Source organism: Phoca vitulina, unplaced genomic scaffold, assembly GCF_004348235.1.
Source record: "Phoca vitulina isolate PV1807 unplaced genomic scaffold, GSC_HSeal_1.0 scaffold53, whole genome shotgun sequence".
In the NCBI taxonomy this organism is placed as follows: Eukaryota; Metazoa; Chordata; class Mammalia; order Carnivora; family Phocidae; genus Phoca; species Phoca vitulina.
The window spans coordinates 11,051,997-11,076,794 of NW_022589756.1; the positions used below are offsets into that span (position 1 = coordinate 11,051,997).

The 24,798-nt window shown below is 50.5% G+C and overlaps 1 protein-coding gene across 1 annotated transcript in view; it reads right to left on the reverse strand.

The window, feature by feature from the left end:
* Positions 1-1,171: 1,171 nt before the first annotated feature.
* The window catches only part of FAM167A (family with sequence similarity 167 member A), a 41,949-nt gene continuing 18,322 nt past the window's right edge, over positions 1,172-24,798 (reverse strand). The window contains exons 3-4 of the mRNA XM_032389143.1: positions 23,412-24,186; positions 1,172-4,407 (exon numbers count right to left, since the gene is read on the reverse strand). Of these exons, the coding sequence (XP_032245034.1) occupies positions 4,144-4,407; positions 23,412-23,780 (633 nt within the window). The 5' untranslated portion in view covers positions 23,781-24,186 and the 3' untranslated portion in view covers positions 1,172-4,143. The remainder of the gene's footprint in view (positions 4,408-23,411; positions 24,187-24,798) is intronic.

Sequence of the window (24,798 nt, forward strand, 5' to 3'; positions counted from 1 at the left end):
TTCGGCCCCCGCCCCATGCCACCCTTCCAGGTGAGGCTCACCGTGCGGCAGGTGGACCCTTCCCTGGGTGCCCAGGCCGGCAGCCTGGGGAGGCGAGGCCCCGCAGGGGGAGATGAGGAGGCTGGCTTGTCGTTCCCTCACTCAGGTTTGCCTTGGGACCCTGGATGTTCTCTGGCAAGTCATCCTTTCTTAGCATTTTAGCCATCGCTGTGTGGAGAAGCAGAGAGGCAGGGGAGTGTTGGGGGGGGTGCCCTCTGTGAAGCTGGCCCGGGGAGTCTGCCCGCGCTGCCAGTGCCCGTCTGGTTGCCGGAGAGTCAGGAGGGGGGACAGGGTTCTGCTCCTGCTGAGAAGCCAAAGGGAATGTTGTCAACAGAGTTCAAAATCCCCTTTCTAAATAAGCTAGGTAAGATCTGCAGGAGGTTCTGGAATCCACTGTGGTGACCGATGTCACCAGTCCTGGAGGAATACCCTTGGCTAGGGCCACCGGGCAGCTAGTGTAGCGTCAGGCTGTGTCCCTGAATGGAGAAGCTGCACCAGCCTTGAAAGGTCACTTCTGCTCCCCCCAAAGTCTGCTCATCACCTTCCATTCGGTCTCCAGACCTCTAGAAGTCAGAGTCTCAGGACGTGGTACTTAGCGCCTTTCTCTTATGTCCTCTCTCTCTTCCTTGAGGAATTTATATAGGCATGGTGCTTTTACTATAATCCAAATACCCAAATCCAGAATCCCAAATTTATGTCTCCAACACTGGCCTTTTCCTGAAGTCCAGGTCCCTATAGCCAACCACTTACTCATTCCCCTCTGGGATGTCTAATAGACATTTAAATGCATCATGCTTGAGACATAGCTACTGGTCTTGCCCCTCTGCCCCAATCATGCTCCCCTCAAAGCATCTTCATCTCAGTAAATGGCACCCCCTCCATCCAGCTGCCGGCCAGAGGGTGGTTCTTCATTCCTCCGTTTCCTTCACACTCCACATCCAAGCTGTTGGTGTATCTTGTTGGCTTTACCTCCAAAGTCTGTCCCAAAGCATGTCCCAAAGTAAATCCCAAACCCATCTTTCCTCCCTTCCTCCCTCTCTTCTCCCTCTCTCTTTCTCTTTCTTTCTCTGTGTGCTATAATAGGAATGAGGTAAAAGAAAACAAGTTTCTCCCCCTTATATAGTATCTTCTTTTGAAATATTTTTATTTCACTTCTTCTAACAGCAATATAGAAACAAAGAGTCATAAAAAATAAGATTATAAATTGTCCATCGATTATGTAATAGCACTTGATATTGCTACAGGGAGGAGGCCCCGGGGCCGGCCCAGGCCCTCACAAGCCTCCCCAGGCTCCCCGGGCCTCTGTGATCTCTGCTGAGTCCATGAAGGCACCACACACTGCCGTGCATGGCGAGTCAATGGAGACCTCGTGGTTTACACCCGCGGTCCTTGGGGGTGACACAGAGATGGGCAGATGATGAGTTAAACTACAAACAGTATTGTGTACACATGGTGGGCCAGAAGGTGGCCCCAGGATGCTGGCAACACAGGTTAGGTGGCAGGGGACCCATAGACATCGCTTGAGCCCCCATAGCAGGGACTTTACAACAGGGAGCTGACGTGCGGAGTTATTTGTGTTCCCTGTGGGAATAAGGGAGCTAACAGACACTGGATGATGAGTAAGGAGACGCACCCAGGCTACCCCCCTCCACTCTCATCTCTGGTCCCTTCCCCTTTCTCCTCCATCCTCATCCCCAAATTAAATTCTCTTGGGGGTGAACTAAGCAAAAGAGCTGAGACGTCTAACCTATTCCAAAAAGTGTGCCTCGATCTCAGTTTGCTCTCAGAGAACAAAGAAAGGAAGGGGACATTACATGAGCTGGACAACTAAATTGCCGAGGTTGACACCAATTCAATTGGATCGACAAAATCAACTAAAGCCACTTCAGTTGAATCCAATTTTTTCAATTCCTGTAATGACTGATTTCTAGAAAGGAAAAAAAAAAAAAGCCAATTTGGCATTATTTTCAGAAGATGGAATGGGCTTTCCTGTGTGGGTGTATGTGTACCTCTGTGCCTCTCCAGAGCAGGTGGCGTGTGGAGGCCACCCTGACCCCTGCCATCTCAAGGACGTATCTCAGAGAAGACTGGCGAGAATACCTCAGTAGGACTTGGCAGTCCTCGTACAGAATCCCTGAGGAGAGACAGCTTGGGGTCAAGAAAATACCCCTCCCTTCCTGCCTCAGGGGGAGCAGGTCTAAAAGGTCTGGCATCCCACCCAGTTCTCTTCTGTGGACCAGTCCTCTGGTCCTCAGTCACTGCTCAGAGTCAGGCAGAAAACATCTCTTATCTACGTTGTTACACCTTTTGCAAAGGAAGCATAAAGCCTCTGGCTCTTTGAAATCACAAGGAAGAGACCAACTTCTTTTCTAACTAGGGACCATTCATTCACGTCCTCGCACTGCCAGCCCATAAAAGAAAAACAACCTTCCCAGTGTGGGTCAGGGGGTGTGTGTGTGTGTGTGTGTGTGTGAAGTGTGCACGGGCCCCAGTGAGACTATACGAGAGGATGAAACATGAAAGAACATCAGGACACCTTACTCCGACCATGGAAGTGTGATTGGTAATATGTGTTCTGTGGGTCCACTTTCCAGGCATTGCTCTGAGTTGGACCCAAATATTCTGAATTGCAAAGTGAGAGGTACATGTTGGGGCTGCGTGAGGTGGAGAGGAGAGGGCTTGGCAGTTTGTGGGTTTGGCAAAACATTAGGACCGTCTTTGGGGTTCAAGTTCATTGATACGTGATCTGTCTAGGCATTCTTAATAATGATTTAACCTGTTGATAGTAGCCACTAAGGAGCCGTGTAGTCTGAGGGAAGTCATCCTCTTTCCCTGGTTTCACTTTACTCCTTTATGAACAAGAAGGCTTGAACTAGATGACGTCAAAAGGTACCCCCAGCTGGGGGGAGAACTTGCGCCACGTGGCATTCCACGAGGCTAACTTTCCTCGCTGTTGAGGTCTCAGTCCTCACCTTGCTGAGCCTCATGCTTGTCGGTAGGGAGAACCTTTTCAAATCAAATCCTAAACTACTGAACTTGACCTACCCAACTGGCATCACCATGTGGACAAAAATCAAACAGTTGTGAACAAGTTAGCAACAGATTAGTAACAGTCTGATTCAATTAAAATTAGTGATTTAAATCAGGCACAGAATGTCAGAGGAGGCTCAGGGTCAGCTCCCGAGCTCCCTCGAGTCTTTCTGGGGGGGCGGGGTGGGGCAAGAAGGGGACAAAGGTGATGCCACCAGGAGAATTCAGTGATGGGAAATCCACGGACAGATTTGCCTAGTCACTCGGGCACTCCCCTGGAGGTGCAGGGTGGCGGCAAAGGGGCTCTTTGGAGACTGGGATTGGGGTGTGCAGCCAGGGCAGGCAACAGAGAGGGTATCTGTGTTTGCCCCGCCCACGCTGCCCGGGTGTCCTGGCACGCGCTGAAAACAATTGACGTAACACCAGTAGTGCCGAGGTCTAAGAGTGACCACAGCCTGGACCAGCTGCCCAGCAGAGGCGCTCCCGGCGGCTGTAGGGCCTGCGGTCCCGAGCTCCACTTTGTCGTTGCTCCTGGTTTTCCTTTCCTGGTGGGTCCCTGTCAGGGCTGCTGAGTCACCTGTCTACGATGAATTTGAGCCCGTACTTAGAAGACAGCAACAGCAGATGGGCTCACCTGACATACCTAATCACCTGCTCCCTGGATGCTCAGTGCCCTTGGGGAAGCTTTCTGCAAGAATCACAGTGTTTGGGGGCCCCCCTTTGGGATCCCAGATCATAGCACCAGTGATTCCGGGAAACAGGAATGGGGGGCCAGTGAGGGGAGGATGGAGACGTGTCATGCTGGGAGCCAGGTCTCATTGAAGATCTGGATGGAGCGGCCCTTCTGCAGAACACTTTGGGTCACGGACAGTCAGAGGGTTGTGGGGCTCCACAGTCGGGGTCCCCTGACAGAGCACCTGCCGTGGGTCTGAGGGCCCACGGTTCACCAGCCACAGGGAAGTCCTGCCTCTGGGGAGACCCACTCAGGGTAACGCAGCCTCAACGCCCTTCCCACGCCCCCTCCCCGCCTCCCAGACACTCTGCTCTGGTCCCTCCACCCCCTTCTAGGGCTTCTCAGCACAGAGAGAACCTCCGGGAGTTGATGTTCATCTTGGTGACTCCAATGAGCTTGAGTGGGGTGGAGAGACTGAAGGAGGAGGCGAGTGGGGAGTCGCAGAAGAGATCAGACAGCTCGTCCCGTTCCTCCAGCTCGTAGGTGGCATCGTTGAGCATCCTCCTGTGCAGGTCACAGGTCTGCTCGATCTTCAGCTTGTTGATGTCACTGCGCAGGCGCATGAGCTGTCTGGCCAGCTGCTGGTCCTGCAGCCGCATCTCCGTCTGGAAGGGAGGAGGGGAGGCATCAGCAAAGAGCTGGGCTGGGGGTTGTAGTTCCATAGCCTCTGACAAACACAGACCCGCTGATAGGAGACCTAATTAATGGCTTGCATCATCAGTTGGTCCACCTGGAGATATTGGCACATTCCCTGCTCAGGAAGGTGAAAAGACACACACAGCAAGATGAGGAATGGGGACAGATGGGTTTCCCAAACAATACTTTGTGCTAGGCTAGATACTATGCCTAAATCCTTCTGGAAGAGGCACATGCCAGTCCTGGCTTAAAGATTCAGTCTCATTGTTTACAGATACATACAGGTGGAGTAAGAGTATAAAGGAACGCACGGGAGTGGTAAGTGCCAAATTCAGGAGCATGATTATCGCTGGGTGGGAAGGAAAGAAGGTGGTTGGGGAAGGTTTACGGGGGCTTCAGCTGTATGGGTAATGTTTTATACCTTATGTTGGGTGGTGGGTATACTGTTAGATCATTCTTTAAGCCTTTAAACATTTTAGAATACCTCCAATATATTTTTTAAAGATTTTATTTGAGAGAGAGAGAGCAAGCAGGAGTAGGGGCGGAGGGAGAGGGAGAGAGAGAATCCTCAAGCCGACTCCCCGCTAAGCCCTACTTGGAGCTCATGACCATGAGATCATGACTTGAGCCGAAGCCAAGAGTTGGACCCTGAACACACTGAGTCACCCAGGCGCCCCTGCCTGTAATATTTCTTAATAAAGTTTCAAAAAAGCCAAATAAATATGTAAATATATGCTAATATTTACTGAATGTTTTACTACGAACCAGGCACTGTTCTAAGCTCTTCAGGTATGTATTAGTCTTCTCAGGCTGCCGTATAAAACCACAGATTGGGAAGCTTAACCAATAGACATTTATTTTTCATAGTTCTTGTGGTCAAGAAGTTCAAGATCAAGGGGTGGGCTGATTATATTCTTACTGAGGACCTTCTCCTGGCTTGCAAATGGCCATCTTCTTGCTGTATCCCCACATGATGGAGAGAGAAAGCTTAGCTTTCTTTTCTTTTCATAGGAACATTAATCTCATGATGGGGGCCCCACTCTTATGACCTCAAAATCTAATTACTTCCCAAAGGCCCACCTCCAAATACCATCACACTGGGGGTAAGGGCTTCAACATATGAATTTGGAGGGTGGGGCACAAAGATTCGGTCTATAACGGGTATATCAACATGCTACAGTTACTCTTCACTGCAACTCTGTTAAGTAATATCACCATCATCATCCACAAGTTAGAGATGAAGAGGCAGAAGCTCACGAAATCAGTCACTGTGTCAAATCACAAAGGGTATAAATGGCAGAGCTGAGATGAGAAACCCAGACAATCAGACTCCGGAGCCCAAGCCACCGACAAGGAAGTCCTGCCTCTTCAGGTACTGTTGAGTAGGGGGGATATGGAGTTAGTCCCTGCTCAGTGAACTAACAAAAGGCGCATGATCTTTTCAGTGCCTCAGCGTTTTTTTTCTATTGAGGAAGGGAAGTGATAATAACCCCACACCTGGTCTAACATCTTTACAGTTTCCAAAATTCATCTGTGTGCTAACTTTGTTAGTACTGAACAGCCAGCCCCGAAGGATTAGCAGGGCAGCTTGGCTGAGTAGTTTACAAGTCTGGAAGAGTGTCAGTGCGTTCTCAGTTTCACAGTTGTGCCATGACAGAGATGGGGATTGGAGCTCACAGGATCTCAGTCTCCCAGCACAGAGCCCTTTCCAGTAACAACACTTTGTCACTAAGACAGGTCCTCAGCTCCTCCTACTTGACACGATATTTGATTCCTTCTCACTGTTTACTCTTTCTGTCATTGCAAAGGGTTATTGTTTTCACAGTTTTGTGTCTTCAAGCTCAGCCATGTCCTTCACCTGGTGCTTGGAACCAAACTGACGTGGAGAAATTAACCATGAGATCCCAGAGGGACTCTTTCCATTGTTATGCAACTGAACACAAACGGTCTCGGTCTCACTTTTCCCCTGTTAAGGTTTGGAATTCAGTGCATTGCCTGGTAGAAAAATAAGTGACTTCACCAGTAAGCATTTTATTGTTCTTTTTTTTCTCTTTCATTTTTTAATGTATTTCTACAAGTCCCTTTTCTTTCCATTTTTGCAGATGAGAAAAATCATGATAAAAAATCTTGCATGGAGATCAGCAAAGTATTTAATGGCAAAATTGGGATTAAAGTTCATAGCCCCCAGTTTTTTAGTTTCTTCTCAATCCTTGGGCATAAAAACCCAAATTTATTGCCAATCAGAAATTCTATTGGTGCGCCTGGGTGGCGTAGTTGGTTAAGCATCTAACTTTGATTTTGGCTACGGTCATGGTCTCGGGGTCCTGGAATCCACGCTCAATGGGGAGTCTGCTTGAGAGTCTCTCCCTCTCCCTCTGCCCCCACCCCTGCTCTCTCTCTCTCTAAAATAAATAAATAAATCTTTAAGAATATTCTATTGATTTAGAATAGCACCAAATTAATGATGGCAGGCTCATCCCAGGGCAGTTGGTTATTCATTCATTTGTTATGGAGCCCTTAGTCATGCCTGGAAGTGAGCTAGGTGTTGTCTAAAACCCTTGTGAAGGAGATGGTGGTCAAATTTGTCTGAAAGACAATGCCAGCTCATACCCATTGCTTTATCTAATAGGGTCTTTGAGGAGTCTTGATTGAACCACTTCTCTGGGGGTATTTTATAATTTGAAGATAGAGCTCTTTGAAAAGATGGGAACTTCATGGTTTAGGTTTGAATTTTGGTCCCAAGAATTGGATCTTAGGTCTGAAAAGATCCTTTAAAGTTGGAGAATTTCAGGTTTGAGCAGGTGTCTGGGAGCATCTGTGAGATATGGCCTGCAGGGGTGCCTGGTGGGGGCAGAGGTCTACTTTTCTGTGGCCAACAGATCCAGTCAGAGGTCAGAGAACAATTTAGGGTTGAAATTCCATCAGTTAGCTGGAAAGAGGGGTTAGTGTAAGGCACGTGTCCAGTTCTCTTTGACTGACAAAGGCCACCTTGGTAGGGCCACTTCACACACTCATTCAGCTTGGATTCATTCAACTCTGCATGAGGGAAAGAAGAGAAATAAGACCACACTTCCAACGGGGCTGAGGATTCTGGCCATTCTGCTTGTTGGTGCCCCAAAGCACCAGGAGGGAGACTGGGAACCTGCTCTTTTCCCAGCAGACCCTGGTTCTGAGGGCGCCTCAGTGTGAATAGCTGCCCTAGGAGTCACTCAGAGCATATCTTTTGTTATGATCCCTGAATGTAAATCAGCCGCTGCATCTGATGCTCAGAGAAACAGTGTTCCAACACCACAGGGAAAACCTGCCGTGTTGGCCCTATTCTCACTCACTAAGGGATTTTCCAAGGGTGATTCTGTGCCTTAAACATTAATTTGAGCCCCCCACCTCTTAAAATGTAACTCTGCTGTCATCAGACCAAATCCATACAGAAATGAGCTCCCACAGCTAAAAAAAAAACCTAAGCAAAATGTGCAGGTGACCCCCCCCCCCCGAATTTTTTTTTTGTTGTGGTAAAATACACAGAACATAAAATTTTTACCATCTTCATTACTGTTAAGTGTGCAGTTCAGTGACATTAAGCACATTCTCATTGATACGCAACCATCCCCACCATCCACCTGCAGACCTCTTCATCTTGTCAAACTGAAACTCTGTCCCCATTAAACTCCCCCTCCCCCTCCCCCCAAAACCACCACCATTTCACTTTCTGTCTCTATGAATTTGACTGCTCCATGTGCCTTATATAAGTGGAATCATACAGAATCTGTCCTTTTGTGACTGGCTTATTGCACTTAGCATCATGTCCACAAGGTTCATAGAGCTAAGAGGCTTTTTAGATTTTAATCTTTTCAGAAATGTTCAGTGAACATAAGTCTTTGCTGCTCCTGTTTGCTGTGAGTTGGAAGAATGCCAGCTCCCGAGGAAGGTGGGAGAGCTGGGATGGGGCCTGGGCTGGGGATGGAGGCCCTCCTGCCTTTTTCTTTCTTCTCTGCCAAGGAGGCACCCAGGCAGCAATGACCTCACACCCTATCTTCTGCCACCTACTGTCAGGTGCATTTGACACGTATTACTTCACCGCATCTGCTCACAGCTCTAGATGAGAGGTATTTCGATCTGTGTTCCAGATGAGGAAACCAGCTTAGAGAAGTTTAAGGGACTGTCCAGGATTGGCCAGCCGGGGTGTGGTGCCCTCGGAACATATCAGAGCCCAGAGCTGGGGGCCTCTCCATGGCTTCCGCTGATCTGGAGGTGGGCTGGGTCCCAGAAGCAGTAAAAGTGGGAAACCCATTGCTCTGGGGTTAGACTCTGGGTTCCAGTGGAGCCCCCTCCTCACTAGCTGTGTGGCTTTGGGTGAGTCACTAACACTGCCTGAACTTGTGTCTTCATCTAGAGAGAAGAGATGCTGTCTACTCCAAGGACTATGAGAAGCATAGTAGATAATAAGTGGTAGCCACATGAGCTGATCGCTGCCAGTCAAACAGAGGTAAGAGGTTCATCCTTCAAGCTCTTTCTCTCTGTGCCAAGGTGCAGACCATAGAAACTGGCCAGAACCTTCCACTTTCAAGACGTTATTAAAGCAACTGAGATGCTGGCCCTAAAGCCTGGTCCTGGTGACTCAACTCTCAGTGTGGGTTAATGCTCTCCCTGGCAGACTCCACTGTAGGACGTGCTGATTTCTAGTTCCCCTTCCTAGGGTGGCCTGTTGTTCCTGCAGAATAAAGGCGCCTGCTGGATCCTTGGAAGAGTGCCTACAATTGCACTAATCCTGTAATTAGGGCAGAGTACTTGGTGAAAGGGGGAGAAATGTCAGTGTGTGGTGGTGACAGGGCGTGTTCCTACCGGGTGAGGAAGCACATGAAGGAGAAGGTGGCCGATCGGTGGCCTCGTAGCAACAGGGGTGCTTGGCTGGAGCCAATGCAGGGATGGCCAGCCGAGGAAATTCATGGAAGGACCTCATGGGAGAGCGCTCTGCTGGGAGGTCTCTGTGGCCGAGTCTCAGGGGGAGTTCGAAGACAGGCTGACTCCTGCCTCTGGGTGGGGTGGGGTCAAAGCCAACGTTGCAGTAAACTGATGTGGAGGCAGTTCCTCAAAAAATGAAACATAGTATTGCCATATGATCCAGCAATGCCTCTTCTGGGTATCTCCCTGCAAGAATTGAAAGCTGGGGCTTGAATATTGACTTGTATACTCGTGTCCATGGCAGCATTAGTCACAAGAGACGAAAGGTGAGAGTAACCCGTGTGTCCATCGATGGAAGTACAGATAGACAAAACATGGCCTGTCCGTACAGTGGCGTGTCACTCCGCCATCTTGACATATGGGGGACCTTGAGGATGATATATTAGTGAGAGAAGCCTTCCACAAAAGGCACAAGGACTTTACAATTCCACTTACATGAAGTACCTAAGTAGTCAAACTCACAGAGACAGAAAACCGAATGGGGGTTGCCAGGGGCTGGGGGGATAGGAGAATGGGCAGTGAGTGTTTACTGGGGACAAAGTTGCAGCTGGGGAAGAAGAAAGCCCTTCTGAAGATGGACGGTAACGGCTGTGAATGTACCTAATGAATTGTACACTTAAAAATGGTTAAAATGGTAATTTTATATAATATACATATATTTTACCACCATTAAAGAAACAACAAAAGCTACACATTTGGGGTGGTCACTCTGACCTGGTTTGCCCAGGACCTTCCCAGTTTTAGCCCCCCGAGTCCCATGTCCTAGAAGCCTCCCCAGTCGCAGGCAAACCCCCTCCCTGTGGCACGTGTGGACGCTGCAGGCATTGGTGAGAAGGACCCCTCTTGGCCAGAGGCCTGTCTGTCTGTGGGACGCATTCTTTAACTCGGGTGGCACTGGGGACCCACCAGACCCTGAAGGGGGCGCAGTGGTCTGGGAGGTTGAGGGCTTCTCTGAGGTAGGTTGGAGGAGCAGGGACCACAGAAGGAGGGGCTCAGACCAACCCGCAACGGGAAGAGAGTGTTTCGTTCTTTGGCAACGGCCGCTGCGGCATTTGGAGAAGTGGCATTTTTGTGGCAATCTGGATCATTTGCTTCCTTCCCCAGCACCCCTTGCCCACTTGCCCTGTGTTCACTTGCTCAGTCTAAAACCCTGAATGATGTCTTGGCGTTCCAGGGAAGCTCGTATGTCCGTTTCTTGAATAAAGTCTTAAAAGCACGAGGTTCTGGCTAATACCTTTATTCCTAGTTGCCTGTGGGATGTGCTAGAACACTTTCTTGGGTCTGCTCTCTGCAGGTCTAAAATGCCCTGAAGATTTAAGGAGTTTGGAAAAAATACAAAAGACTGGTGACTAGCAGACCTTCAGGAGCACAAGAAGCAATTCTTCTGAACATGCCGCCTTTGCCCACCCCAAACCTATCTCTAAAGCTCACCCCAGAGAATGCCCTATGCCCAGGGCAAACCAGAGGGGCTATGAATGAACTGGATTGAGGCACATTGGGATTAGCACAGATCTGGGAAGACAGAAAGAATCCCGAGCTGTTCAAGTGCATTTAGTTTAATCCCTATTTCTGAGGCTCGGATCTAAGCCACCCCAGTCCCACAGTCACGATCAGGCTCTGACTGATGTTGAAGGGAGACGGAGTAGAAAAATCCAGGCCATTTTCTCAAGCCGCCCGTGAAAGGGCAGAATGCACTGTATTCTCTACGAGACTTCATTCTTGAACCTTAGAAATAGTTTTTGTAAGCTGTCTGGTGATTTATATAACTTAACCGAAAGGTCCAGCTTATTGTTTTCATCAGTGCTGTGTAGGAACGCACTTAGAAGCCCGGAGAAAATATTATTCATTATTTGATCTTGGGTTTGGCCTCTGAGAGAGAGTCAAAATAAGGCTGTTAGGAAAGCAAGCAAGTGGTGTCACTGAAATGTGCTGCTGGAGGCGACTTTAGGGTCTGGGAAAAAATTAAAAACATTTTTTTCAAACACCCCTAGAAACCAAACTGCTCGGGGGCTGATTTTCCAGCAAAGCTGTTGACTCGAGGGAAGGCTGGAACATGCTTCTCAAAGGGCTCTCCGCCGGTGGCAGCAGAAAACTCTTCCTGGAGCAGCTCATGGCTGCCACTCTGATGCTGCTGGCCTTGGGCGGGTGCCACGCTGTCCCTGGCCCGGGGCGTGGGTGGGCCGAAGGGCACCACGGCTCCCATTACCGGGCAGAAGATGACTCGTCTGTCTCCGCTCCTCCGAGGGGCTCTTGTGCTCCCCTTGGAGCCATTGTCTGCTGGGAGGGAAAGTTTGAGCAGAGCCCAGAGCCAGGGAAGAGAGCAGGACCCTGCCAGGAACTGTCCGTCCCCTGTGGCAAGAGTCAAGCTCTACGTGTATGGCCAGGTCTTTGATTTTCAAACTTGGAAGGTCCGAGGCCAAACTGCATCTTCACCCACGAGGCTGGCCTCCTGAATAGCCCCCAGATCCATCCCCAGAGGCTCTGGGTTCCAGTTTGCTTTGGTCTGAATGTTTGTGTGACCCCAAAATTCACATGTTGAAACCCTAATGCCCAATGTGATGGTATTTGGTGGTGGGGCCTTTGGGATGCGCTTAAGTCATGAATGGGATTAACGCTCTTATAAGAAACTCCAGAGAGATCCCTCCACCCCTTCTTCCACCATGTGAGGACTCAGCGAGAAGTCTGTGACCTGGAAGTGGGCCCTCTCCTGACCGTGCTGGTCCCCTGATCCTGGCCTGATCCTGGACTGTGAGAATGAGATAATCTGTGGTTGAGAAGCTACCCAGGCTGGGGTATTTTGTGGCAGTGGCATCAAGAGACTAAGACACAGTCCTAGATCAGCCCCTAGTGAGATGAGTGGCTCTGGGCCGTGATGTGACCCCTTTATGGAAAGGGGATGCTGATCGTCTTCCCCTACCTGATAAGACTGCATTCTGGACATGAGGTGGATCCTGGAAGCTGCACATCCAGGAAAGGAATCCTGTGTTCTTTGAGTGAGAGCAGAAGAGATGGGCGCTGTGGCCGGGCTGGGAAGGACAAGCCCAGACTGGCATGCCCACAGTCACCCCTCACCCCTCACCCCACACTGTGGGTTCCTTCCTGCTCCCCCCCCCTCATTGTCTGCACTGAGCCCTACGCTCAAGAGGCTGATGGACAGGTCTCCCCCTTCTTCAAACATTTCAAAGGTACCACCAGCCCTCCTGGCTCTCTTGCTCTCTCCAGCCTCAGCTCTCCCATTCTGAGCCTCTTACCCTTCATGGCAGTCACAATGGGTCCTTATTCCCTGCCCTAGAACCACTCCTTCCCATCCCGTCATCCTTCAGGCCCAGCCCTAGCCCCCAAGCTCTGCAGGTTTTTCTGCAGGACGACTTTCTTGCCCAGGCTACCCTCCAGGCCTGCGGAGAGGCAGTGAGTAGAGTGAACAGAGCTTGTGGGTTCAAAGTCCTCCATTTACCACTCCCTGGTGGTGCAACTCTGGGCAAGTTGCTCAAGCTGTCTGAGCTTCAGTTCCCTTATCTGCGTAATGGGCATAATCATAATACCTGCTCTCGAGAACGACATGAATAACACACATATAAGACACTCTGTATAGGACGTGAGGTTCCATAAGTATTAGTCCCACTTTATCCCCCAGAACTGCAGAGCTAAACATTTAGTTATTTCCTGTATGTCACTCTTATCTCTCCTACTAAGTTACAGGAGTACTTGAGCGCCGAGGCCCCGTATGATTCTTCTTTGCTCACCAACAGGGCCCGGAGCAGAGCTGGTTGCCAAATCATGCTTCCCACACACTTTGCAGATGATTACTTACACCTGACACCTGTGTCGCTCCTCACACTTAAGCACAGCCCCGTGGGGTTGGCAGGGTGGCGTTAGCATCCCCTTTATCACGTGGCTTATCTGGGTTCACGGAGCTGGTAATGCTAAAGCACTTCAGGATTTGAAATGGAGGCAGGGGACCCTCCCAGGCAGGGTGTCCTTAGTTTGGCCGGTGTGGGGCCTTCCCCAACTTCCCGGCCACTGCCCTGGATAGCCAGCGGGGGGTCTCGTGGGACCGACAGCCAGTCTTAGGGCTGTGCCACTCAAGGCAGGCTGCTGGAGCGAGGCTTCCAGCCAGACTGCAGGGGGGGCTGGCTCGGGGACTGTGTTCCTGCTCCCCCGTGAGCTCCTCGCACTGCCTTCACATTGTACCTACAGGGAGCGCTACCAGTCCCGGGCGGGGATTGCGCTTCCTTAAGACATTGTCTGGAGATCAATCAGCCGTGGCCAGGGCAGCTGTCAATTGAATGAAGGATGCTGAGGTGCCCTGACTTCCATAGACAGCCCCGAGAAGACCTCTTGAGCACCCGTGTTGGGACTTCTAGACTTCTCCTGGGTTCTGGGCTTCCAAGCTTGGACACGGACGGAGTGGGAGTTTCACACCAGACGCTGAGCAAGCCCACGAACCAGCCAGAAACACTGACTGACCACGAGTGAGGATTGCTGCTTGTGGGACGAGAGCTCTCTGGAGCTGGGGCTTGTATGAGTAATCAAGGCTCCCGTGCACCTGTAGTTTCTATATATAGATTCTCACGGTGCCTTCAAGAGGAAGTGAGGCGAATCTATTCTCTGCCCCACCTTCCAGGCATGATGGAGGCCATTTCGCTCTCCAAAGTCATTTCACACTCCATTAACCTGGAGCCTGCCTCCTTGGAAAGAACAGATGGTTTGGGCCTCATCTGCCTGAGGGAACTCGCAGCAACTTAGGGCACCAGGGTGAACACAAAACCCACCTCGGGAGAGTATTTGCTTGCCTGGGAAGCGGCTGTGACCCAGCGCCTCCCCCTCCCCCACACGCCCCAGGTGCTTAGTAAGGTCACCAACTGGTGAGTGCTGTGGAATGTGGCCAGCAGTGGCCCTGGGGGCTGTTGGCACAGTGTGAGCTGGGGGTGGAGGGGGTGGGATGGAGGGCAGGGCCCGAGCCTGTGGCAGCTGACTGATGGGCACCCATGGAATCTCTCCACATATCTCCTGCCCTCATTGAAAAACCAGGGTGATCAGCCCTTTGGCTCCTCCCTGCTCTAGCATGTGGGGGCTCTGTGCATCCTTCTAGCTAGCACTGTTAGAACTAGCTCTATCAGAGGGGTCCTCCTCAGACGCTGGTGCTGGTGGGCGCGCTTGCCCTGCAGGGGTGCCGTACGGGAGGCCAGGACTTCCCACTGGCTTGGGACTCTCCTCCCAGGGTTGCTGTGGCTCCTGAGGGCCAGGCACTCAGGTGCAGACCTGGAAACCATTTCCCCTGCCGAGGGCTCAGCTGCCTTGAGTGAGCCTCTCTGTCACCTTTCCCTGGCTCTTGCCTGTTCACTGGCTGTGTCTGGCTCAGGCCTGAGCCCAGGGACATGACCAACAACAGCCTCTGGGCAGTGCTCAGATTTTTTTGGGGGGGGTGGGGCTGGTGGCAGCTTGGGAACAGGGGTGGGTCCTGAAGCTTATAAAATAGTACATCCCTCAGAAAGGGGAAGTTCAGCCCAGGGGGATGTCTCAGGCTTGAACAGTCCCTTCTGCACCTCTGTGTGACCAGACCCGGCCTTTGTATTACAATAATGAAGACTTCTCAGAGGGAGAGGGGAATTCTTGGAAAAAGTGCAAAATCAAGCGAATTTTGGAAAATAACAGCCTAGAGTTCCAGGGGTTGAGAGGATGTGTTGAATGAGCCTAAAACTTCATGAAATATAAAGTGGCTTCATGCTCATTCGATTCCAAGAGCAATTGATTGTACAGCAGCCTTTCAAAGCAGGGGTTCTGAGGTCGGGCAGCTCTGGGTTCAAACCCCCGCTCTGCTGGTTGATCTTGGCCAAGTTACTTTACCTCAGTTTTCCCATCTGCAAAATGGGGATGGAGCCTACCTTAAAAGAGCGCTGTATTAAATGATGTGATGAATATAAATGTGCACAGGACATTTAGTACAGAATCCCTGACTTTCTCGGTAGGTATTTATTATATACACTCTGCCAGGCAGGTATTTATTAGATCCATTTTACAATAACAAAACCTGGGGCTAGGTTAATCGGTTTTCCTAAAGTCACACAGCTAGGGTATAGTAAAACCTGACGGGAAGTCTAGTTTAGTTACAAATTCTATGCTTTTCCCCACTCCACCTGTGACTGGTTAGTGATCCAGTTGCATTAGAATCACCCACAGGCACTTGTTAAGTTCCAGACACCGCCCCAGATGTATGGAATCTGAATTTCCACGGAGGGTTGAGAGGGATCTGTATTTTTTTTTTTTTTTTAGAGATTTTATTTATTTGTCAGAGAGAGAGAGAGCACAAGCAGGGGGAGCGGCAGGCAGAGGGAGAAGCAGGCTCCCCGCTGAGCAAGGAGCCCGATGGGGACTGGATACCAGGACCCTGGGATCATGACCTGAGCCGAAGGCAGAGGCTTAACCGAATGAGCCACCCAGGTGTCCCTGGATCTGTATTTTTAACAAATGCCCTGGGTACCTCTTCCAGCAGTTACTACACACTAACATATTGTGTAGTTATTATAACCTAGAGGGTGCCCATCAGAGGAATTGGGTTTTCCTTATTATTGGAAAAATGTGATGGGAAATAAGGAGCAGCCTAATGTCAACCACACTTAAAGACATGGATCTGGTTGCTGGAGAAGGCAGGGATTTGTGTATTTCCCTTTGGTTAATTTCATTGTCTGCTGTGCCTGGCACACAGTGACCACGGCGTGCACCTCAGCTCCCCAAAGCCGTTTGGAACTGTACTTATACCTCTAGTATGGCTCTTGTCACATCATGTCATTGTGTTTTGTGTCTGTCTCCTCCACAAAAGGGAGAACCCCATAAAGACAGGAACCCTGTCCCATTCACCCTGGCCCCCACCTGCACCCAGCTCCTAAACTCAGGCACTCGGTGAACTCTGGCCATACTGGTTGAACAGAGGATTGGATCAAAGGTCTCCCCCGCCTGTCTCTTACAGCTCCAGGGCTGCCTTCTCTTGCTATTCTCAGTGGGTACCCCGTCAGGCCTCTGTCTCCCACCTCCATCTCCTTTCAACTGCAAGACAGTCAAGGGAAGGAAAGAGGCAGGACCAGATTCTTGGAGTCGGCTTCATCTCCCTGGCCAACGGTCCCCACCTCGTCAGCTCTCACTGTGAGGGGGGAATTTCTGGGAATCCAGGCCTCAATTTTCTTATCTTAGTCTAGGAGAGTCTATGCCTTTTTTAAAACCTGTAGATTACAAGGTAAGGAATGTGTACCAATTACCGGCAAGACAGAGAGGAGCTTGGAACTCTTCTTTTTTTTTGCCTTTCATTTTTAAATCTTTTCCCTTCCTAAGGATATATAATGTATTCCTATTTTAGAAACCTCAGAAGCTACAGAGAAGTCCAAAGAATAACACTGGCACTCAGAAATAAAGGTCACTGATGTTTTGTCCTATTGCCTTTGCTGGTGCCTTTGCTTATAAATACTTTAGCAACGACTGAAGGGTTACTAAAGTGTGTAGCCAGGAGCCTTCCTCCTGCAGGTTGCTCCTGCCGGGCAGGCTGAAAGCTCCCAGCTACACTGAGAAGACTCAGAGTCGGGCAAAGGAACAGCTGGACTAGGAACTGGGGACTCGAATCCCAGCTCAGCCAGTACCTCCCTGGATGGCTCTGAGCATATCCTAATCATAAAATGGCCACAGCTGTCCCAGGCCCTGCCACAGGGTGGTTATGAGGCATCGCTCACCCTTTACCCGTGTCCTGATCTGTAATTAGCAGGGTTTTATTTATTTATTTCCTTTAAAGATGTTGTTTATTTATTTGATAGAGAAAGAGAGGGCAAGCGAACACAAGTGGCGGTAGGGGCAGAGGGAGAGGGAGAAGCAGGCTCCCCGCGGAGCAGGGAGCCCGATGCGGGACCCGATCCCAAGATCCTGGGATCATGACCTGAGCCCAAGGCAGATGCCCAACCAACTGACCACCCAGGAGCCCAGCAGGGTTTTAAATACAGGCTTTTTGACAACTCCTGGCCGCACTGACTAGAACACTGAGTGTCAGTACCTATACCTAGTACAAAAGGTAAGCGATCTGGATCCAGAGCTAGGAGATGTGGGTCTATGTCCTGATTTGGCCATATCCTTGCATATGGCCTTGGGCAAGTCACTTAACCTCTCTGCTCTCAGGCTTAGTGTCTTTCTGAGCCTCAGTCTTCTCTTCTGTAAAATGGGAGTAGCAAGTACCTCCAAGCCTTCTCCCAGGATACTGTATGTAAAAGTGCTTTGGGGACCATACCATGCTCCCCAGATGGGAGCATTGTGGCTGTCATCAGACGATGCTCGGTGCGTTTGAACTGCCGCTTGGCTGTATCATTCAGTGGAAACAGGGAACATTGGCCTTGTTGGCCGTGCCTGGGACACACCAGTCATGTGCTTGCCAACCGAGCGGCACAGGCAAGAGAGGCTTCATCAGGAGAGGCTGAAATCAAGCTGTGGCCACAGAAGGGCCAGCTGAGTTCAGGTCCATGACCTCCTGCCACGGCAGGCCCTAGAATTATTAAAACTTGTCAGGTTCCTCTTCCCTCTTTCTAACAACCATAAACACCTTTTGGGGGGCTTTCTGTGGGTATTAAACACCTGCACGAAACTAAAAGAAACGTATCTGCTCACGCCCGAGGATTCTTGCCCCAAAGACAACCCCTTAGGAAGCTGGACTGTTCTGTTTTTAGTTTCGGCACCACGCAGGCCAAGTGGAAGATTTTTCCCCTTTCTTTATCTTTTAGATTGGCAAGGGGAACATTTTAGCAGGGTTGAAGAGAGGAGACAAGGGAGCATCCCTTTCCCCCTTGTGCTGCAAGTTCTGAGACCAAGCACAGAGGTTTGTGAAATGTTCTGAATTCCAGACTCAGCTAGAGAACTGAGTCCCACAGCATCTGGGGTGCGCCCTTTCTAGCTCACTCTTTCCTGAAGGACTGCCCCCACCCCTTGGCCACCTAGTAAGGCCGCCCCAAGGCAAGTTGCTGGAGGCTGGGACTTTCTGCCAACATAAGCAGTCTGGAACAAGCAGAGATGCACCACGGCCACTGGACTGAGCTCCGGGTCCGTCCCCTGCACACAGAGGCCGTAGCCCCACCTGCCATAGCCAGATGGAGACAGGGGCCCGGGATACTTGGGGAAGCCAAAGGTCAGGCCTTCCTAGCTTGGAGGAGTAATGCCAACAGGGTTTGAGGATCTCTACCTTCCTCATATCCTCCAACACATGAGACTGGAGGAAGTGTCTGCCCTACTTCTAAGTCCCTGGAGCATGTCAGGAGTGACTTGTCATTTTCCCTGTGGTGAGAGCAGAGAGGGAGAGTGAACCCCCAAGGGAGCTCTTAGGATCCTTTCTTGCCTTGGAAATAAGATTCAGGCAGTCACTCTCTGCCTTTGAGCTGGCCTCGTAGGAGACAGGGGGTGGACTAGCCTGTCTGTCCAGACCCAGCCTGGCCTGCCTCTGAAAGGGTCAACAATGATAACCAAGGCCTCACTGGTTTTATCAACAGCTCCTGGGACAGCCCTGTGGTAATCACAGAGCTGTCCCGGGCCTGCCCTCTACTGGGCACAACCTACTCCGGAGCCAAAACTTCCAACAAACTGAGGGTTTGGCCTCCTGGAGGGAAAGCAGCCACCCGATTGTCTGAATTACAGATTTTTAATCTGCTACCTTAGCCCCATGGGGAGAAAAGACAAATTTGCCTATGAGCCTACCCAGCTACAGAGACAACTTAACTCTGGGCTTAAAATAAAACAAAGGTTATCTGAAACTACTTTCACTGGGTTCTTTAAACAGGTTAATTTTTTTTTTTTTTTAAAGATTTATTTATTTGAGAGAGAGAGAGGGAGAAGCAGGCTTCCCGCTGTGCAGGGAGCCCAAAGCAGGGCTCGATCCCAGGACCCCGGGACCATGACCTGAGCCGAAGGCAGACGCTTAACGACTGAGCCACCCAGGCCCCCCAAAACAGGTTAATTTTTAACGACACCTGCAGTGAGTTGACAGATGACAAATTAGGAAAACAAATGACATGAAGTTAAGTGTTTTGACTGAAATTCTAAAACTGTGAGAATGCGTTTGCTGTGCAGATGTTGAACTCCGTGTTTTCCATCCAGTCCAAGGATTTTACGAGTTGCCTTTGTTACTATTTAATCTGGAAGCGAAGTGGGCAGAACTGCATGTTCAAGTTGGCCAGCCTGCCAGTCTGCATTTGAGCTGCTTTTGACCTCAGACATACAATCTCTGATGGAATCTGGTTCTTGGACAACTCGGTGTGGGATGCTGGGACTTCCTTCCCACAGGCCCATGACTGACTGAGCCCTGAGCCAAAAGGGCAGCTATGGCAGCAGCTCAGCTCAGGGTGCAGGCCTGGGGATCCCTGGGGCTTCCCTCTGAGGTCCCTTGTTGGTTCCCGGGCCCCAGTCCTGCCTGCCTTTCAGTCCTTGCTTCTCAAAGTGTGGTCCGTGGACCAGCAGTATAGCATTACCTTGGAACTTGTTGGAAATTTGGAATCGTGGACCCCGTCCCAGACCAACAGGATCAGAATCTTCATTTTACCAGGAGAGCCAGGTGATCTGTATGCACATTAGTTTGGGAGTCACTGCTCTAAGAAGTGCTCCAGAGGGATTTCTGGAGCACGAATCCACCCCTGTCATTGCTCATTCAGCATGCCCAACTGGGCCCTTTGTGGGAGGGCCAGCTCTCCTGCTTCTCTCCCCATAGCTCTCCACCCTCAATGGTGAAGCCTGAGTTCAAGCTCTGGCTCTGGCACTTCCTAGTCATACAACCCTACGCAGGGCATCTGAGTTCTATGAGCCTCACTTTACTCATCTGTAAAATGGAGACAGTGACAGCAATCACATAGGTCTGACGTAAGACAAAGAAATAATGGTGTGAGGACTGGGACTCTCGTTCAGTCTTATTTCTTCCTTGGCCCCCACTCCCATGCATTCTCTTCACTGCTGGCATCTTTGTGAATGTACATTTTTAGGAATCACCCAGCAAGATCCATTGCCTTTCGAAGATACTACATAGCATGGTGGCTAAGAAGAGCATGGGCAACGCAACCAGATGGGCCAGAGTTCAAATTTTGACTCTCTCTCTGAGCCTCGGTTTTCTCCTCTGTAAAATGGGGTTGACAGGAAAGTGATGTGACAATCAAAAGAGGTAAGTAATGCATGTGAAGTGTGTGGCAAACAACACACACTCAATTAGTGACAAATCTCGGTATTATTATTATTATTATTACTATTATTACCCATCCCCGGTAGCACAGAGAAATGGCGGGAAGGGTGGTAAATACCATGCAAATAAACTGGCACAGCCCCCACTCCGGAAAACAGTATGGAGTTTCCTCAAAAAGTTAAAAATAGAGGGGCTCCTGGGTGGCTCAGTCGGTTAAAGCCTCGGACTCTTGGTTTCAGCTCAGGTCATGATCTCAGGGTCGGGAGATTGAGCCCCACATTGGGCTCCATGCTCAACGAGGAGTCTGCTTGTCCCTCTCCCCCTACTCCCCTCCATCCCCTGCTCTCCCTCTCTTACATAAATAAATACAATCTTAAAAAAAAAGTTAAAAATAGAACTACCCTACGATGCAGCAATTGCACTACTAGGTATTTGCCCAAAGACTACAAAAACACTAATTTGAAGGGATACATGCACCTCGATGTTTACAGCAGCACTGTGTACAATAGCCACATTATGGAAGCAGCCCAAGTGTCCACTGACTGGTGAATGTATATATACAATGGAATATTATTCAGCCATAAAAAGAATGTAATCTTGCCATTTGTAATACATTACATTACAATACAAATACATTAAAGAATGTAATCTTGACATGAATGGAACTAGAGAGTATACTCCTAAGTGAAATAAGTCAGCCAGAGAAAGATAAATACTATATGATTTCACTCATATGTGGAATTTAAGAAACAAAACAAACCAGCTAAGGGAAAAAAGGAGAGAGAGAGGCAAACCAAGAAACAGACTCTCAACTATAGAGAACACACTGATGGTTACCAGACGGGAGGGGTTAGGGGGATGGGCGAAATAGGTGATGGGGATTAAGGAGGGCACTTGTGATGGGCACCAGCTGATGCATGGAAGTATTGAATCACTATATTATACACCTGAAACTAATATTACACTGTATGTTAACTGGAATTTAAATAAAAACTTAGGGAAAAAACCTACTACACCGTATATGAAAAAAAAAAAGAAAAATATCATGCAAATATAAAGCATTATTAATGCTGACATTCCCTGTACTTACTTCAGACAGCCTTTGGCAGCCGAGTTAGTCCTGACAATTAGCGCTTCTCTCTCTGCCTACAGAGCATTGCTCTCTACATTACCCATGGTTGTCCTTGACCTGGCCCATCTGCTTTCTCTCAGCATATAGTCCGGCCTGCGCACTCATGCGGCTTAGCTTGCAATGGCTGGTCGAGGAAAAGGGGCACAGCCTGCAGATCTACAGCAATGCTTTTCAACCTAGGCTGTGTTTGGAAGCGCCAGGGGTAGAGAGGAGGTGCGGGGGGAGGACTTTAAAATCTACTGATGCCTGGGGCCCACGCATTGACATTCATTTGATTGATCTGAGGTGCATCTAGGTTCTGGGACACTTTAAGTCTTCCCAGGTGACTCTAATGTGCAGCAGGGGTTGAGAGACACCTCTCTCATCTAGAGGATGAGGAGGACAAGCTCTAGAGAACTCCCTCCTGGTTCACACGCAGGGAATACCTTCTCTACTCTCTACCCCAAAAGGGGGCCCACGAGGAATGCTAATTTATTTCGAAAGCAAAGGCCTCCCTTCCCAGAAGCAATAAAACCTCAAATGGACCCAGAGCCCAGTAATTGAATCCTTGGTTGATGGGGATATTTTTGCTCTCTTTGTGAAAACCAACTAAAGCAGTTCAGCCTCAGGAGTTTAAGGAGCAGCTTTAAAGAGCCAGGCCCACCGCGTGTCCCTCTCGACTCACCTCTTAAACCCCCCAAGAGCACCCCGTGGCAGTGGAGTGTCCAGAGACCCAGCCTGAATCCACAGATGCCCCATTTGCTATGCAAGCCAACTGACACTCCAGTTACTAAAGACAGACGTCGTGGAGTGGTGTGTTTTGGGAAGTAGTTTCAACATTAAACATTAAACATGAAAACCAAAAAAGATTTCCAATGCATCAGAACACCTGAGTCCCTGAGCCTCCCCTTCCCCCTGCCCCAGTGATTTATTTCAACCCCTGAGGAATTCTAGGTCCCAAATGGGATCTGTTTTTCGGGCTTTTGCAGAACAAACCGGGAGGCCTCTGCCTAACCTGTGGACACAGGAGTTATGAGTGGCTCTCGAAGGCGGTTGGCCGTTGGTTGCTGGCTCACCTGTGGCTAGAGTGGCCTGGCTGGGCAGGTGTGACCTGGGCCACAGGTGATGAGGAGGGGCAGGAGTTGAGATCACGGGGAGCATTAGCAGTGTGCCCAACTTTGCCGAGGAGCCCTATGCCTGGGACCAGTGATTCTCCCCTGGCTATGGGCACAAAGCTCTGAACACCCATTCCCTTTCCCACATGCTAGACATGTCCCTGCTGGGAGCCTGCTGGGAGCCTGCTGGGCCCCTGGGCAGAGAAAAGGTCAAGCTGCTGGCCCCCAGCCCCAAGCGTACCTATTGCTCATGCTCATTCCCTCGGATGCCCCCCCAGCTCCTGACTTCTGGGCAGACTCCCACTCAGCCTCCGAGACCTAGCCCAAAGCTTTCAGGCCCCATCAACCACACCAACCTGTGGGCAGCTCCTTAAACACAGTTCCTCCATAAGTACCTGTGACTAGGGGCTGACTGGCATGTGGATCTCCTATAACTACATAGTAATGAGGTCCACCCTGGATTTAATAGGACAATGACAGACGTGCAGTTGGGAAGGACAGAGATGGGGGAGAGAGAGAGAGATAAAGAGAGACAAAGACAGAGGAGACAGGGAGAGACAGAGAGATAGAGAGAGAGAGAATGGCATCTTTTCCGGGGGTTCTTACCAGTTCCTTCCTGAGCCAGGCTATAGCTTCGTCGATACTTTCAAAGCCTTCCAGCTTGCTGGTGGGCTGGGGCCCAGTGTCCTGGCTGGCACTCCCGTTAGGTGGGGGATGCTGCCTGGGCTCTCTCCCCGGGGATGAGGGCTCCTCCTCCCCACGCTCCCCCTGCTCAGCAGCTGGCCTCGGGAAGGGCCATGTTGGCTCCTCCAGCCTGGCCTGCCATTCCAAGTAGGAGGGCCTTCGGGTCTCCAGCCTCAGTTTCTCAGTGAGAGCCTTCAGGCTCCGGAGGTGGTCATCGGGAGGCAGGGCTTCTCCTGCCGTCTCTTCTTGCCCACCTGCCACTTCTTCTACTTGGATCTGAGGCACAGACATTCTAGAGTCTGCTGGGGCAGCCGGGCGTGGGAGGTGGTGGGGGGCGGTGTGGGAATCTTGGTGGGTGGCAAGGTTGGGTCCCACTCAGGAATGGTCTCATCCAGCTGGGGTCGGGGCTCCTGAGGGCATTGTTGGGATGTGAGCAGCTCCCAGAGCTGACAGAGATGGTGGATGAGCCACACGGAGTGCCCTCCAGAGCCGCTGTGGAGGCTCAGGATTTAAGATTCTTCCCGGAGTCCTGTGGGTGCCATGTTTCACAAAAGGGCAGGAACAGACAAGCGTCAGCAGGAATCTTTGGGGGCAGATTTGCCAAGAAGTCCTGGAGGTGCGGGCGGATCAGGGGGGGAAGCAGGACTCAGCTCCCTCCTCACGGGCAAGAGAGGCTGCCGGCTGGTTGGAGGAGGCCCTGCAGGAAGGATGCAAATGATGTCAGTCCTAATCCCTCCCCTGGCAGGAGGCCTGCAACGTTCCTGAGCTCCTCAGGAGGGGAAACTGAGGCTCAGAGAGGTTAGGTGACAGGGCTGCCGATTGCTCACTCAGGACGAGAAGTGAGGCGATTTCAAGCCTTAACTCAACGCAGAGAAGTTAATAATAAATCAATGCTCTGTACAGTGTTTCACCGTCTAATGAAATGATTCCACCTCCATTATCACATTCAGTCCCCAAGGCAAGTCTGTAAGTTACTTCTTTCTGTCCCCATTTTACATGCAAGGAACCTGAGGCTCTGTGAGGTTGAATGACTCACCAGAGAGCTCCTGGCGATTAGCGAGGACAAGGCTGGGTTGTCTGATTCTGAAGGGTCAGGTCTCTCCTCTGAGGGACAGCGACCTGTGGGTCCCCAGGCCGACACAGCTGGCCCCACCCCGCCCCGCCCCCCACAGCCCCTGTCCTCAGGCGCTGGCTCTTCCAGGTCTTACTGCACACTCTCAGCTTCTTCCTCCAAGAACAACACCTTACCTCACTTCTTCCAAGGAGGAAGCAAATAAACCTGTAACGGCTGAGGGAAGAGCCGACCTCC